Source organism: Oryctolagus cuniculus, chromosome 13, assembly GCF_051225735.1.
Source record: "Oryctolagus cuniculus isolate XC-2025 breed Fujian yellow rabbit chromosome 13, ASM5122573v1, whole genome shotgun sequence".
NCBI classification, from domain to species: Eukaryota; Metazoa; Chordata; class Mammalia; order Lagomorpha; family Leporidae; genus Oryctolagus; species Oryctolagus cuniculus.
Window position 1 is genome coordinate 107866201 of NC_142879.1, and position 17163 is coordinate 107883363.

The 17163-nt window shown below is 52.6% G+C and overlaps 1 protein-coding gene across 2 annotated transcripts in view; it reads left to right on the forward strand.

The window, feature by feature from the left end:
- The window catches only part of C13H10orf67 (chromosome 13 C10orf67 homolog), a 119155-nt gene that overhangs the window by 33104 nt on the left and 68888 nt on the right, over nt 1–17163 (forward strand). For both annotated transcript variants that reach the window (XM_070056147.2, XM_089312445.1), the window contains exons 5-6: nt 9619–9774; nt 16581–16728. In XM_070056147.2, coding sequence (XP_069912248.2) covers nt 9619–9774; nt 16581–16728 — 304 coding nt within the window. The remainder of the gene's footprint in view (nt 1–9618; nt 9775–16580; nt 16729–17163) is intronic.

Sequence of the window (17163 nt, forward strand, 5' to 3'; positions counted from 1 at the left end):
CACCTGCCCCTACACCTTCATCCTCATCTGTGCTCACTCTACAGCTACACCTGCCCCTACACCTTCATCCACATCTGTGCTCACTACAGCTACACCTGCCCCTACACCTTCATCCACATCTGTGCTCACTCTACAGCTACACCTGCCCCTGTACATTCATCCTCATCTGTGCTCACTCTACAGCTACACCTGCCCCTACACCTTCATCCACATCTGTGCTCACTCTACAGCTACACCTGCCCCTACACCTTCATCCTCATCTGTGCTCACTCTACAGCTACACCTGCCCCTACACCTTCATCCACATCTGTGCTCACTACAGCTACACCTGCCCCTACACCTTCATCCACATCTGTGCTCACTTCTACAGCTACACCTGCCCCTGTACCTTCATCCTCATCTGTGTTCACTCTACAGCTACACCTGCCCCTGCACCTTCATCCACATCTGTGCTCACTCTACAGCTACACCTGCCCCTACACCTTCATCCTCATCTGTGCTCACTTCTACAGCTACACCTGCCCCTACACCTTCATCCTCATCTGTGCTCACTCTACAGCTACACCTGCCCCTGTACCTTCATCCACATCTGTGCTCACTACAGCTACACCTGCCCCTACACCTTCATCCACATCTGTGCTCACTCTACAGCTACACCTGCCCCTACACCTTCATCCTCATCTGTGCTCACTCTACAGCTACACCTGCCCCTACACCTTCATCCTCATCTGTGTTCACTCTACAGCTACACCTGCCCCTACACCTTCATCCACATCTGTGCTCACTCTACAGCTACACCTGCCCCTACACCTTCATCCACATCTGTGCTCACTTCTACAGCTACACCTGCCCCTACACCTTCATCCACATCTGTGCTCACTCTACAGCTACACCTGCCCCTGTACCTTCATCCTCATCTGTGCTCACTTCTACAGCTACACCTGCCCCTGTACCTTCATCCACATCTGTGCTCACTACAGCTACACCTGCCCCTACACCTTCATCCACATCTGTGCTCACTCTACAGCTACACCTGCCCCTACACCTTCATCCTCATCTGTGCTCACTCTACAGCTACACCTGCCCCTACACCTTCATCCACATCTGTGCTCACTCTACAGCTACACCTGCCCCTACACCTTCATCCTCATCTGTGCTCACTCTACAGCTACACCTGCCCCTACACCTTCATCCTCATCTGTGCTCACTCTACAGCTACACCTGCCCCTACACCTTCATCCACATCTGTGCTCACTCTACAGCTACACCTGCCCCTACACCTTCATCCTCATCTGTGCTCACTCTACAGCTACACCTGCCCCTACACCTTCATCCTCATCTGTGCTCACTCTACAGCTACACCTGCCCCTACACCTTCATCCACATCTGTGCTCACTACAGCTACACCTGCCCCTACACCTTCATCCTCATCTGTGCTCACTTCTACAGCTACACCTGCCCCTACACCTTCATCCTCATCTGTGCTCACTACAGCTACACCTGCCCCTACACCTTCATCCTCATCTGTGCTCACTTCTACAGCTACACCTGCCCCTACACCTTCATCCTCATCTGTGCTCACTCTACAGCTACACCTGCCCTGTACCTTCATCCTCATCTGTGCTCACTCTACAGCTACACCTGCCCCTACACCTTCATCCACATCTGTGCTCACTTCTACAGCTACACCTGCCCCTGTACCTTCATCCTTATCTGTGCTCACTCTACAGCTACACCTGCCCCTGTACCTTCATCCACATCTGTGCTCACTCTACAGCTACACCTGCCCCTGTACCTTCATCCTCATCTGTGCTCACTCTACAGCTACACCTGCCCCTGTACCTTCATCCTCATCTGTGCTCACGTCTACAGCTACACCTGCCCCTGTACCTTCATCCTCATCTGTGCTCACTCTACAGCTACACCTGCCCCTGTACCTTCATCCACATCTGTGCTCACTTCTACAGCTACACCTGCCCCTACACCTTCATCCACGTCTTTGCTCACTTCTACAGCTACACCTGCCCCTACACCTTCATCCTCATCTGTGCTCACTTCTACAGCTACACCTGCCCCTACACCTTCATCCACATCTGTGCTCACTCTACAGCTACACCTGCCCTGTACCTTCATCCACATCTGTGCTCACTCTACAGCTACACCTGCCCCTGTACATTCATCCACATCTGTGCTCACTCTACAGCTACACCTGCCCTGTACCTTCATCCTCATCTGTGCTCACTTCTACAGCTACTCCTGCCCCTGTACCTTCATCCACATCTGTGCTCACTCTACAGCTACACCTGCCCCTGTACCTTCATCCACATCTGTGCTCACTCTACAGCTACACCTGCCCCTACACCTTCATCCACATCTGTGCTCACTACAGCTACACCTGCCCCTGTACCTTCATCCTCATCTGTGCTCACTTCTACAGCTACACCTGCCCCTACACCTTCATCCTCATCTGTGCTCACTTCTACAGCTACACCTGCCCCTACACCTTCATCCTCATCTGTGCTCACTCTACAGCTACACCTGCCCCTGTACCTTCATCCTCATCTGTGCTCACTCTACAGCTACACCTGCCCCTACACCTTCATCCTCATCTGTGCTCACTCTACAGCTACACCTGCCCCTGTACATTCATCCACATCTGTGCTCACTCTACAGCTACACCTGCCCCTACACCTTCATCCTCATCTGTGCTCACTCTACAGCTACACCTGCCCCTGTACCTTCATCCTCATCTGTGCTCACTCTACAGCTACGCCTGCCCCTGTACCTTCATCCTCATCTGTGCTCACTCTACAGCTACACCTGCCCTGTACCTTCATCCACATCTGTGCTCACTCTACAGCTACACCTGCCCTGTACCTTCATCCACATCTGTGCTCACTCTACAGCTACACCTGCCCCTACACCTTCATCCACATCTGTGCTCACTCTACAGCTACACCTGCCCCTACACCTTCATCCACATCTGTGCTCACTTCTACAGCTACACCTGCCCCTACACCTTCATCCACATCTGTGCTCACTCTACAGCTACACCTGCCTCTGTACCTTCATCCTCATCTGTGCTCACTTCTACAGCTACACCTGCCCCTACACCTTCATCCACATCTGTGCTCACTCTACAGCTACACCTGCCCCTGTACCTTCATCCTCATCTGTGCTCACTCTACAGCTACACCTGCCCCTACACCTTCATCCTCATCTGTGCTCACTCTACAGCTACACCTGCCCCTACACCTTCATCCACATCTGTGCTCACTCTACAGCTACACCTGCCCTGTACCTTCATCCACATCTGTGCTCACTCTACAGCTACACCTGCCCCTACACCTTCATCCACATCTGTGCTCACTCTACAGCTACACCTGCCCCTGTACCTTCATCCTCATCTGTGCTCACTTCTACAGCTACACCTGCCCCTACACCTTCATCCTCATCTGTGCTCACTCTACAGCTACACCTGCCCCTACACCTTCATCCACATCTGTGCTCACTCTACAGCTACACCTGCCCTGTACCTTCATCCACATCTGTGCTCACTCTACAGCTACACCTGCCCCTGTACCTTCATCCACATCTGTGCTCACTCTACAGCTACACCTGCCCCTGTACATTCATCCACATCTGTGCTCACTCTACAGCTACACCTGCCCCTGTACCTTCATCCTTATCTGTGCTCACTCTACAGCTACACCTGCCCTGTACCTTCATCCTCATCTGTGCTCACTTCTACAGCTACACCTGCCCCTACACCTTCATCCACATCTGTGCTCACTCTACAGCTACACCTGCCCCTACACCTTCATCCTCATCTGTGCTCACTACAGCTACACCTGCCCCTACACCTTCATCCACATCTGTGCTCACTTCTACAGCTACACCTGCCCCTACACCTTCATCCACATCTGTGCTCACTCTACAGCTACACCTGCCCTGTACCTTCATCCTCATCTGTGCTCACTCTACAGCTACACCTGCCCCTGTACCATCATCCACTCTGTGCTCACTTCTACAGCTACACCTGCCCCTACACCTTCATCCTCATCTGTGCTCACTCTACAGCTACACCTGCCCCTACACCTTCAACCACATCTGTGCTCACTCTACAGCTACACCTGCCCCTGTACCTTCATCCTCATCTGTGCTCACTCTACAGCTACACCTGCCCCTGTACATTCATCCACATCTGTGCTCACTCTACAGCTACACCTGCCCCTGTACCTTCATCCACATCTGTGCTCACTCTACAGCTACACCTGCCCCTACACCTTCATCCACATCTGTGCTCACTTCTACAGCTACACCTGCCCCTGTACCTTCATCCACATCTGTGCTCACTCTACAGCTACACCTGCCCCTGTACCTTCATCCACATCTGTGCTCACTCTACAGCTACACCTGCCCCTGTACATTCATCCACATCTGTGCTCACTCTACAGCTACACCTGCCCCTGTACCTTCATCCTTATCTGTGCTCACTCTACAGCTACACCTGCCCTGTACCTTCATCCTCATCTGTGCTCACTTCTACAGCTACACCTGCCCCTACACCTTCATCCACATCTGTGCTCACTCTACAGCTACACCTGCCCCTACACCTTCATCCTCATCTGTGCTCACTACAGCTACACCTGCCCCTACACCTTCATCCACATCTGTGCTCACTTCTACAGCTACACCTGCCCCTACACCTTCATCCACATCTGTGCTCACTCTACAGCTACACCTGCCCTGTACCTTCATCCTCATCTGTGCTCACTCTACAGCTACACCTGCCCCTGTACCATCATCCACATCTGTGCTCACTTCTACAGCTACACCTGCCCCTACACCTTCATCCTCATCTGTGCTCACTCTACAGCTACACCTGCCCCTACACCTTCAACCACATCTGTGCTCACTCTACAGCTACACCTGCCCTGTACCTTCATCCACATCTGTGCTCACTCTACAGCTACACCTGCCCCTGTACCTTCATCCACATCTGTGCTCACTCTACAGCTACACCTGCCCCTGTACCTTCATCCACATCTGTGCTCACTCTACAGCTACACCTGCCTCTACACCTTCATCCTCATCTGTGCTCACTTCTACAGTTACACCTGCCCCTACACCTTCATCCTCATCTGTGCTCACTCTACAGCTACACCTGCCCCTACACCTTCATCCACATCTGTGCTCACTTCTACAGCTACACCTGCCCCTACACCTTCATCCTCATCTGTGCTCACTCTACAGCTACACCTGCCCCTGTACCTTCATCCACATCTGTGCTCACTCTACAGCTACACCTGCCCCTGTACCTTCATCCTCATCTGTGCTCACTCTACAGCTACACCTGCCCCTGTACCTTCATCCACATCTGTGCTCACTCTACAGCTACACCTGCCCCTACACCTTCATCCTCATCTGTGCTCACTTCTACAGCTACACCTGCCCCTGTACCTTCATCCTCATCTGTGCTCACTCTACAGCTACACCTGCCCCTACACCTTCATCCACATCTGTGCTCACTCTACAGCTACACCTGCCCCTACACCTTCATCCTCATCTGTGCTCACTTCTACAGCTTCACCTGCCCCTACACCTTCATCCTCATCTGTGCTCACTCTACAGCTACACCTGCCCCTGTACCTTCATCCTCATCTGTGCTCACGTCTACAGCTACACCTGCCCCTACACCTTCATCCACATCTGTGCTCACTCTACAGCTACACCTGCCCCTACACCTTCATCCTCATCTGTGCTCACTTCTACAGTTACACCTGCCCCTGTACCTTCATCCACATCTGTGCTCACTTCTACAGCTACACCTGCCCCTGTACCTTCATCCTCATCTGTGCTCACTTCTACAGTTACACCTGCCCCTGTACCTTCATCCTCATCTGTGCTCACTTCTACAGTTACACCTGCCCCTACACCTTCATCCACATCTGTGCTCACTTCTACAGCTACACCTGCCCCTGTACCTTCATCCACATCTGTGCTCACTTCTACAGTTACACCTGCCCCTACACCTTCATCCTCATCTGTGCTCACTCTACAGCTACACCTGCCCCTGTACCTTCATCCACATCTGTGCTCACTTCTACAGCTACACCTGCCTCTACCTCTACATCTTTCCCTACAACCAACCATCCTCCTCCTCCACGTCCACATCTCTGTCCGAAGCCTCTTAGCTCTGTTTCTCTGGAGGACCTCACTGTTTTGGTCACTGTACATCCGGTGCTAGTCTGTTTCTCACCTCAAGGGATATCCAGCTATGTTGTCCAATATGATCTATCATGGAGTTTGTCATGTGAGAGCCAGTAACATCATGAAATTATTTTAACAATAAAAAGCCTTTGTGTGGGTGTTGGGGTACAGCAGTTTAACCTACTGTTTAGGCACTCGCATCCTATATCAGAGGGGCTGGGATCACGTCCCATTTCCGCTGCCAGTGCACCTGCCTGCTAATCCACCCCTGGGAGCTGGCAGTGGGATCTCCATATGTAGGTCCGTGCTCCCCACCTGGACACCTTGATCAAATTCCAGGCTCCTGGCTTAGGTCTGGCCCAGCCCCCAGCTGTCACAGGTATATGTGGAGTAAAGCAATGGGGGAACTTTCTCTCTGTGTCACTCTCTTTCTCAAACAAAAATAAAATAAAATAAAATAATGAAAAGCCAACAACACAGCTGTGCCCCAGCTTTGACTATGAACCCTTTTCTACTTGCAAATGCCAAAGAAGAAAAGTTAAGATTGAACGTATCTTGCAAGACCCAAGGAATTAAATTCGAAGATAAAATTTTCTTGCCACTGTGAATTTGAAGGGCAGCGCATGCTTCTGCCTCTCCTGCTCCCGTCGCCCTGCGTCCCAAGCTCAGTGTGCAGTGCAGTCAGCGTCCCTGGTTGAGTGAGGGGAGGACTGAGCAGATGTGCAGGGCGCGTGCTTCTCTCCTGCCGTGGATGGGAAGGAGACAAGCCACAGTAAACGCCAGCCTTGGGTTGCCAAGCGCAGGTGTTGCTGTGACCTTAACAGTCACCTAGATCCAGATACTGGGCGGAGTTCTCCGGAGAAACAGAACGAATAGGCTGTGGAGGCAGGAAGACAGAGAACGAGAGAGAAGAAGGGGTGGGGGGTGAGGATGGGAGGGAGGCCAGGGACGTGGCTCACGCAGTGGTGGGAGCTGAGGGTCCCACACTGGGAAGTCGGGCAGGAGAGAGCAGGCACCCAGTGCAGTGCTGAGGCAGGGTGCTGGCCACATTGCCCCTTCCTGAGGCTCTTTCTCGGCCAGTTGTAGCTTCAGCAGATTGGGCAAGGCCTACCCACAGGGTGGAGCTGGGGAGGAGAACCTGTTACTTGCGTCTACTGATGTAGATGTCAGTCTCCAAAGTGTGCCTGCACACCAGCGTCCGGACTGATGGGTGACCCAGCTGAGTCAGCTTGCCAGTTGTCAAAGACACAGACTTGGATATGTGTCTATGCAGACGTGTGTGCACGTGTGTGTGTGCGTGCGTGCGCCTCTGTTGATAGATTTGCTAGTTCTGTCCCAGGAGACCACCCTCAGGCAGTGACACCCCTGTCACCCTGAGCACTCCTTTCCTTGAGCTTAGGTCTTATTTATTTATTTTTAAAGGCTTATTTATTTGAAAAGCAGAGTTACAGAGAGTGGGAGAGACAGAGAGGTCTTCCATCTGCTGGGTCACTGCCCAGATAGCTGCAGTGGCCAGGGCTGGGCCAGGCAGCTTCTTCCAGATCTCCTAATTTTTAATGATTTGTGTGTTTATCTGAAAGGCAGAATGACAGAGAAGGAGAGAGAGAGAGAGAGAGACAGAGAGAGAGAGAGAGAGACAGAGAAGGAGAGAGAGAGAGATCTTCATCTGCTGGTTCACTCTCAAAATGGCCACAATGGTGGGGCTGAGTCAGGCTGAAGCCGGGAGCCTGGAGCTCCATCTGGGTCTCCCCCGTGGGTGTCAGGGGCCCATGCACTTGGGCCCTCCTCCCACGCCTTCTCAGGTGCATTACCAGGGAGCTGGCTTGGAAGTGGAGCCACACTCACAGGGGATGCGGCAGCTGAACCCTCTGTGCCGTGATCCTGGCCCGAGATCCCATTTCTCTTGCTACCAGGGAGCTTACGGGCATCGTCATGGAGCTGATCGGATTCCATTCTCAGCTGAGCGCATACTTTCTACACTGTTGCTCACCACCACCCTGCATAGTTTATGCTTTCAATGTCACTCTTTCTATCTCTCTACATTACATGCCATGGAATTATAATAATTAGCAAATGATTATAGATTTGGTTTTTAGTACTGGTTTTTGAGACAGCGTTTACTTTTTTTTTTTTTTAATTTTATGTGAGGGAGAGCTCCCATCTGGGAGATGGGAACTCAATCCAGCTTCCAAGTAGATGGCAGAGATCCAACCACTTGAGCCATCACCACTGCTTGCCAGGGCGCATTGGCAGAAAGCCCAACCGGAAGTGGAGGAGCCAGGGCTCGAACTAGGCGCTCCAGTATTAGATGCAGTGGTCCCAAGAGGCATCCCAACCACTGTGCCAAATGCCTGCCCCACTACCAGGGCTGTGAAGCCTCCTACCTGGGTGCTGGAGCCCCCACCACGGCACCTGCATCTGCGGATGTGTGCCTACCTGCCTGCTAAGTTGTTACTGCTGTGAGGGGGCGTGAGCATGCTGGGGGGGTTGGGCGGGGCTCCAGTGCTGCCATCTGTGGGGGGGGCTGGGCGGGGCTCCAGTGCTGCCATCTGTGGGGGGGGCTGGGCAGGGCTCCGGTGCTGCTGTGTGGGGGGGGGGGCTGGGCGGGGCTCCAGTGCTGCTGTCTGTGTGTGTGTGTGTGTGTGGTGTGTTGGTGGGGATGGGCGGGGCTCCAGTGCTGCTGTGTGTGTGTGGGTGTGTGTGTCAGTGGGGCTGGGCGGGGCTCAGTGCTGCTGTGTGTGTGCGTGTGTGTGTGTGTATGTATGTGTGTCGGTGGGGATGGACGGGGCTCAGTGCTGCTGTCTGTGTGTGTGTGTCTGTGTGCTCATCAGTGGGGCTGGGCGGGGCTCCTGTGCTACTGTGTGTGTGAGTGTGTGTGTGTTGGTGGGGATGGGCGGGGCTCCTGTGCTACTGTGTGTGTGGGTGTGTGTGTGTGTGTGTGTTGGTGGAGATGGGCGGGGCTCCAGTGCTACTGTGTGTGTGGGTGTGTTGGTGGGGATGGGTAGGGCTCCTGTGCTACTGTGTGTGTGTGTGTGGGTATGTGGGTCCGTGGGGATGGGCGGGGCTCCTGTGCTACTGTGTGTGTGTGTGTGCGTATGTGGGTCCGTGGGGATGGGCGGGGCTCCTGTGCTACTGTGTGTGTGTGTGTGTGTTCGGGGGGGTGGGGAGGGCAGCTGCCACCTTGCTCTGATGCAGTTGTGTAGTACCCCAGGCTCTGTGTTTCACAGGATAGTGCTGTGCCGTGTTGCATGGCACTTCAGAATGTCTTATAGATGAATCGTTGTTTACTAAAATCCACACGTGCTTTATAAATGACAGCATAATTTGAAGGCAGCAGCTAAATCAGTGCCGTGTGGCTCGCGGGTGCTGCCCTCGGGTCTGATTCTCGGTGTTTTCCTCCTGCAGCAATTCTTCGACGTAGATGAAGAGAGGGCTGCTTTGCAAGACGCGTCTAGTGTCAAGATAGGCGTTTTGCTAAGAAAAGTAAAAGAGAGAGAAGAAATTATTAGGGAGCTGAAAGAAGAGCTAGACCAGTACGAGGAATACGGATTTAAAAAAGTGGTAAGTCCCAAGGCAAAGAAGCCTGACTTTGAATGCATGTAAATAAATTCATACACAGCTAAAAGCTTGCGTTAAGAACAAGTGCGATCCAGTAGACACACCAAGGGCATCTCTCCACGAGATGAGCCCGTCCACCTTCCAGAATCTCACCATAGCTTCAAAACAGGAGCAACACGGTTGTTCTCAATTTTGAAATTTATAGCAGAAATCAGATACTTCACCTCCCACTGGAAAAAAAGGAAAGTCCCGCTCTAGACGAGTGTGCAATGGGTTTCGGTTGTGATTCTGGAGATTGCCACCTCTTTGTGCTCTCGAGGTCACTTGAAAGACACACCGCTGATGTTGCCAAGCCGGAAGCTTCGAGCAGGATGACCTGCACGTCAGAATGTCCAGAAGCGAAATCTCGAGAGGATCCCCCACCCCCGCCCCGGCTCTGCCCGTTGCCGAGGGAGTCAGAAGCTGCCTCTCTGCTCCCTCCAAATGCAACAAACACACAGAAAGGCCGCAGCAGGGCTGAGGCAGCTCCTGGCCAGGCGGAGGATTTGAAAGGCCCTGGGGAGCGGGGGCCCCCAGAAGTGAGTGCACTGGCATCGTGAGTATAACTCCCAGCCCCCGCTGCCTGGGGCCCAGCCACAGCCCAGAGCCAGTGAGGGACATGTGCACAGGCGTGCATGAGAAAAGTCCCGGGAATCATGGAGCAACATGGTAGCCCTGGGAAGACCTCAGATCTCCGGTCCCTAGCAATGCCTCCATGGTTTATATAAATCATACATGTTTTCTTTGAAACTGCAAGGTTGTAAGAGGGGAAGAAGGCCGGCACCGCAGCTCACTAGTCTAATCCTCCGCCTGCAGCGCTGGCACCCCAGGTTCTAGTCCCGGTCGGGGCGCCGGATTCTGTCCCGGTTGCCCCTCTTCCAGGCCAGCTCTCTGCTGTGGCCCGGGAGTGCAGTGGAGGATGGCCCAAGTGCTTGGGCCCTGCACCCCATGGGAGACCAGGAGAAGCACCTGGCTCCTGCCATCAGATCAGCGCGGTGCACCGGCTGCAGCGCACCGGCCGCAGTGGCCATTGGAGGGTGAACCAATGGCAAAGGAAGACCTTTCTCTCTGTCTCTCTCTCTCACTGTCCACTCTGCCTGTCAAAAAAAAAAAAAAAAAAGGAAGCCAACACAGCCTTGCGTGCAGAACACCTGCTGAGCACCGTAATATCAGGTGTCATTTCCATCCACCTGGTGAACCCGACTCTTCCTTATCTGCGTGGGTTCCATGGCCTTGGAGGAGAAAACACACCCAACGTTTACACCCACTTCCGCCTTCCTGTGGGTCTACACCTACGCTTGCCTTACTGTTGGGAGACAAGAATTGAACAGAAGAGACTGAAAATTCTCACAGGCCACTCTGAATCCCGCCTGCGCCAAAGGCATCTGCCGTAGGTATGGCAGGGTGCTTCCCTCTGTGCAGTGCAAAGCGACACCTGCCTGGCGGAGGTGGACGGCTGCTGGCTGAGCGTGGAGGGCGCTTAGTGCCCTGAAGAAGGTGACCATACACGTTCTGGTTAACACAAGCCGTTATGACTGGCTGGGTTATACTCCAGAAAGTGTACCGACCGGCACTCTGGGCTGTTGAGAACCTCCCCTGTCGGTGAGAACTCCCCATACCTGAGACATGTGCACGGGGCTGCTGGGCCGTCCAGGGCAAGAGTGAGGGTGGGCAGGGCCTTTGGGAGGAGAGCAGGTGGGGGGCTGGCTGTGCCCTGGGTCAGGATGGCACTCAGAATCCCCTGGCCTCGCCCTGATGATTCTGTGTTTTTAATTTGAAAGGTGCCTTGTGTGCACATGTGTACACACATATACATACAAACACAGATAGATTTGCCATCTGTGGAGGTCGCCCCAGAGGCCTGTAGTATCGGGCTGGGCAAGGTGAAAGCCAGGAGCTCAAGTCAGGTCTCCCATGTGGGTGACAGGGGCTGCCTCCCTGGGCGCACCTTAGCAGGAAGCGGGGATTGGCGGAAGCAGAGCCGGGACTCCAAGCCAGGCCCTGTGTTAACGGAAATTGGGCATCCCACGTGGTGTCTTTGCTGCCCTGCCAAACACCTCCCCTAATGCCACGGTACTGTGCCCCCCTCCTGCCTACCAACACCGCGTGATGTGAGGAAGGTGAGGGAACTCTGATCTTGGCCAGGTATGCAGGTTCCTCCCAGGGACCCTGTCCATAAAACACATCGGCTCTGGTCTCACGATCGAGGTGGCACAGTGTGCATTTCAGGGGCACAGACGCAGATCTGGGGTCACAGCAAAGAAACCCCTGGAAAATTTTTTTTTTTTTTAAATCCTCCAAAAACAGTTTCCTAAAACTCCAGGGCCCTCCAGTCCTAGAGGCTCATTTTTCTACTAGAAACGTTATCTTATACAACTGCCCCCTCTAGTGGTCTAAACAACCCACTGTCATTCTCGCCCGGAATTCGATTTGGAGTACAGAGTTTATTGGGAGATCAATTAAAAACTAAAAAGTCAGTATGGAAGTAACTTGAAAATGAATAGTTTATCTACATCGTTTACTTAAAGCTCGCTAGTTTATTTTTCCTGATGGCCAACTTACACAAGCAGCCCTGTGGTGAATCAGTAGTCACGTAGTTCCCCTGGAGGCAAACGGCCATCGGGAAAGGAGGCCCCTCTGGTTACAGATGCTTCATCTCCGGCTCCAATCCACGTGGAGTCTCTCCAAGAGCAGTCTCATGGAAGGGGCCAATGCGGTTTTCCGTTTTGTTCTGTGAGGGGCCACCGGGACACAGCGGCAGGTGTCAGGTTACCCTGCTGTCCATTGGCCAGTCCCTGGGGGAGCCCTACAAGAGGTCAGCCCAGAGGAGTGTGTATGTGTGTGAGTGTGTGCGCGCACACACACACACACTTGTGCTTGCTAGCATGTTTTAATTTCAGCCGGACGTGCCATTTTAAACAGGCTTCCCATTGTTCTTTCTTACCCCAACACGGACAAGCCACGCCACCATCAACCCCCCACCCCACCCTCTGCCGGGGAACGTATCTGCCTGTTGCCGACGGCTCTGAAACAGAGCTGGCATTCAGCAGCGGCTCTGCAGGGCTGCGCTGCCCAGCGTGCCACCTCCCTGGCTGTCACTCACTGAGGATGCACCTGCTCTCCTTCCTGGCTGTCATGAGGCCCCGGGCACGCATCAGAGCCCTACTCCTCCCCCCAGCAGCAAATGGAGACATCCGCAGGCTGTGGGATGAAGACACCAACGTCATGGAAAGCAGCCGAGGGGGCACAGACCGCGCTCCGGCTGCTCTGCACTTAGCCGTCACTTGCAGATCTTGCCGAGCTGCGGACGCCCGGAGATCTGGACTGGAAGTTCCCACGTGTGCCTAGGTTCCTGGTCCGTGGACCACACTTTGAGTAGCCAGGCTTTCTGCCGCACCCGTTTCTCACAAAGCATTCTCTAGAGAATCGCTTTTTGGGATCCTGAAGCCAGGAAACAATAATTCTGTATGCCGTGTGAATATTCACAAATGAAGAGGTGCACAGTGCCACCCCGTGAAGTCCTCGTCATCACAGAGTAGGAAACTCTAAGATTGGCCAGTGCCTTCACAGACTGAAAGTTCCAGAATGATCACAGTTCTCCCCCTCTGTCTCTCTCTCTCTCTCACACACCCTACTTTAGCCTTTACCTTGCTTACAAGCCTGGTTTATTTTTAAAGAAGTCTCGAGGCTTAAGCCAGCTCGCCCTCGCCGAGTGGGCAGATGGCAGTAGGCACACCACCACAAAACGTGCCGCTCAGAGTGTAGCCCAGGACCACGGCAACCCAGAGCTCTCCTTTGTTCGTGTTGCTAATGAGTGTCCTCATGGCCGCGGGCGGCCAGACGGTCAACCACTCGCAGTTCCTGCAGCTGACAAGCGGTGGGGCCAGAGCTGCAGGCTCACCTCCCGGGAACGGGACTGGGACTGTGCAGACACCCAGTACATTCTCCCTGGGTGCTGCTGCCCTCAGCAGTCGCCTGTAGGTGTCAGCTGCTGCCCTTGTACGCACTGCACTGATTGACGCAGAGCGTCGTGGGGACAGGTGCTCCCTTGTGGGCTGCCCCTGTGTTAGGGTACATTGCTTCAGCTTGCAAGGCCAGTGTCTGCTTTAAAACACTCACACGGCACTTTACGTCGATGAATGACTTGTTGATTCAGTCTGTGGTGGCCTCAAATGGAACATGGCGGGGCAAGAAATTAATGGCCGGGTTCCTTCCTTTTTCCAGGAAGGGAACAGTGTTGTTCGTTAACTACTAACTTGGTTTGTCAGTTATCATTTGTTAAAATGAACTGCCTCCAGCGACCTACTCGGACCGGTGAGGCAGAGTGCTGAAGCTTTCTAACTGAGTGTCCTGCAGTGTCACATGTAGCAGAGGATTTAAATACAACCCCTAGGTATGCACTCTCATTCATCAGTCACTCTTTAAAGGGCTTTTTAAGGTACAACAACACATTTCTTTTTTTAAAGGTTTTTATTTAATGAATACAAATCTCACATGTACAGCTTTTAAGAATACAGTGTTTCTTCTCCCCATTCCCGTCCTCCCACCCCCACTCCCATCCCACCTCACACTCTTCTCTGCCATTCTATTCCCCACCAAGATTCTTTTTTAATTCACTTTATATACAGAAGACCAACTCTATGCTTAGTAGAGATTGCCACTGTTTGCACCCACACAGACACACAAAGTATAAAGTACTGTTTGAAGACAGGTTTTACTGTTAATTCTCTTAGTACATCTCATTAAGGACAGAGGTCCTACATGGGGAGTAAGTGCACAGCGACTCCTGTTATTGATTTAACAACTACACTCTTATTTTTGACATCAGTGACCACCCAAGGCTCTTGACATGAGCTGCTGAGGCTATGGAAGCTTTTTGAGTCCACAAGCTTTGTTGATATTTAGACAGGGCCATATACAAAGGGGAAGTTCTCTCCTCCCTTCAGAGAAAGGTACCTCCTTCTGTTATGACCCCTTCTTTCCACTGGGGTCTCACTCACAGAGATCCTTGTAGGTTATTTTTTGCCACAGTGTCTTGGCTTTCCATGCCTGAAATTCTCTCCTGGGCTTTTCAGCCAGATCTAAAAGACTTAAGGGCTGATTCTGAGGTCAGAGTGCTATTTAGGGCATTTGTCATTCTATGAGTCTGCTGTGTGGCCTGCTTCCCATGTTGGATCATTCTATCTTTTTTTAATTCTATCTATTTAACAATAGATAGAATTACCAGACACTTGGTCTTATTTATGTGATCCCTTTGACACTTAATCCTATCTATATGATCAGTTACACACTTAATATGATCACTTTAACATGTAAGATGGCATTGGTACCTGCCAACTTAATGGAATTTGGAGTCCTATGGCAAATTTTTAGCTTTACCCTTAGGTGTAAGTCCATGGGAATGTATGCCAAACTGTACATCTCCTCCCTTAGAACACATTTTGATGGCCTGTTTTTCCCTTGGGACAGTGAGGTCACTGGGGGAAATATCTTAATAATCCCTAAAGCCAAGTGGAAGTTCACTTCCAGAAGGAAATCAGGACATGTTTAGGAGTGACTTTGTTTTTGAGGGGGAGAATTCCTTCAGACTCATTTGCAAATCATAGAATTCCCACAAAAAGAATGGGTTACAGTTGACCTGAAGGGTAAAGCTGGGAAGTATTTTTAGTGTGTGTTGTCACTTGGGCGAGGCGCGTGGCGTCTTCCGCCTCTTGAATTGTCTCGGGACTGTGCTGTTTTTGCCGTCACGGAGCGTTGAAGTTCTGCACCAGCCCCGCCCGTCCATTACATCTTAATTTTCAGAAGAAACGTGTGGCCGCCCAATGGAGACAAGCATAAGGCAGCATATTCAGATGTTCTCAATAGCTGTGAGACAGACATGGAGAAGTCGGAGAAAGAAAGAGGAGCTGTCCCCATCAGCCTCTGTGGCGTAAGAAAAAGGCCGTCCCAGAAAGCCCTAAACAAAGGACGCACATAATAAAAATGTAAATGAGTTGGCCTTACTAAAACTATAACTTTAAAGTCCTTTGTTGCAAGTTATCGCCAAACCTTCTTACAAGGTAATCACTGTTTGCATAGAGATTTAAACCCAGGCCCTCAATAGCCCAGGGAGGCCTGCACAGGCCACGGTGACAGGCATGCAAAGCCACGTTAACGTGCCGAATGTGAATTGCCTCTGGGTGGCTCCTCCACCCAGCAGTAAACCAACTGTGTGCACATCCGCGCGCCTGGTGGACTCCATGCGGCTCCCAGGCGGAAAACGTCACGGCTTTGACATGTGATGTGCTCCTCACGACACCGGCAGTGCTGACACCGGGGAGTGCCACAAAGGCGACAAGCCCCCCTCCTTAGCCCGCTGCACTTTGCCACCCCCTGGCGCTGCCCGCCCCGGTCTCCCCAGCCTGCCTAGTTACGGGCGGACAGCACTTCAGACGCACAGAGGGAGCTGTGGGTGGGGGGCCCCAGCTGCCTCCGGGACACAGGCTCCCTGATGAATTGACCTGAACGATGAGGGCACACAGACAGTATGATATGCTTTATTCCCGTCAATAAAACGCCCCCATGGGCTGCGGTCTTTGTATAGCAGGCGCTGCGGCCTTTCTTCGCGCGAGCTCCGTGGAGTCTCCTTGCGTTTTGACTATTCATATTGTAAGTGTGTCATAGAATTCAGAAAATGATAGCATCGTCCGTATTGTCCCCGGCGTCGCGTGCTTAACACCCCCACCCACCCACCCCCGCCGTAAGGAATATGGGTTTCTCCGTCTTCGCAGGACTCTTTTGCCAAAAAGACCAGCTCCACAAAATCCAACGTGGACCGGGAGATCATGGAGTACAAACTGGAAAATGAGAGGCTGCTGCAGGTCGTCTCGGAACTGGAAGAAGAGCTGCAGATGAATCTGAGAGAAAATGCGGAATTAGGTAAGGCTTGGAAGTCACGCTGGAGAAACAAATAACCCAGGCACTGGGCACGCGGTGTACAGTTCCCAGCTGCGGCTTGTCACTCGCTTGCTTATCTGTGCTTGAGAGAGCCAGGTCCTAGCCAGCTTCGGTTTCTGTGTGAGACCTGGTCCCTCGCTGCAGACAGAGGATCTGTCTGGGGAAGCCCCTGCTTCCCCTAGGAACGGCAGCCGACTGGTTGCGTAGGCTTCCCTCATTCCCTGAACATTCCCCGTCCGTGTCAGGACGTGCCTCGTAGCGGTGACAGAGTTAGTTCTTCACGAAGAGCACGCCACCACCCACAACTCACTGTCTGGGATTTCTGATGGAAGCTGTAAACACGGCTTGTTTGTGAACTTGATTCCTGCTGGTTCGTACCCCAAACACCGACGAAAGTCACATTTGAATCACCACAGT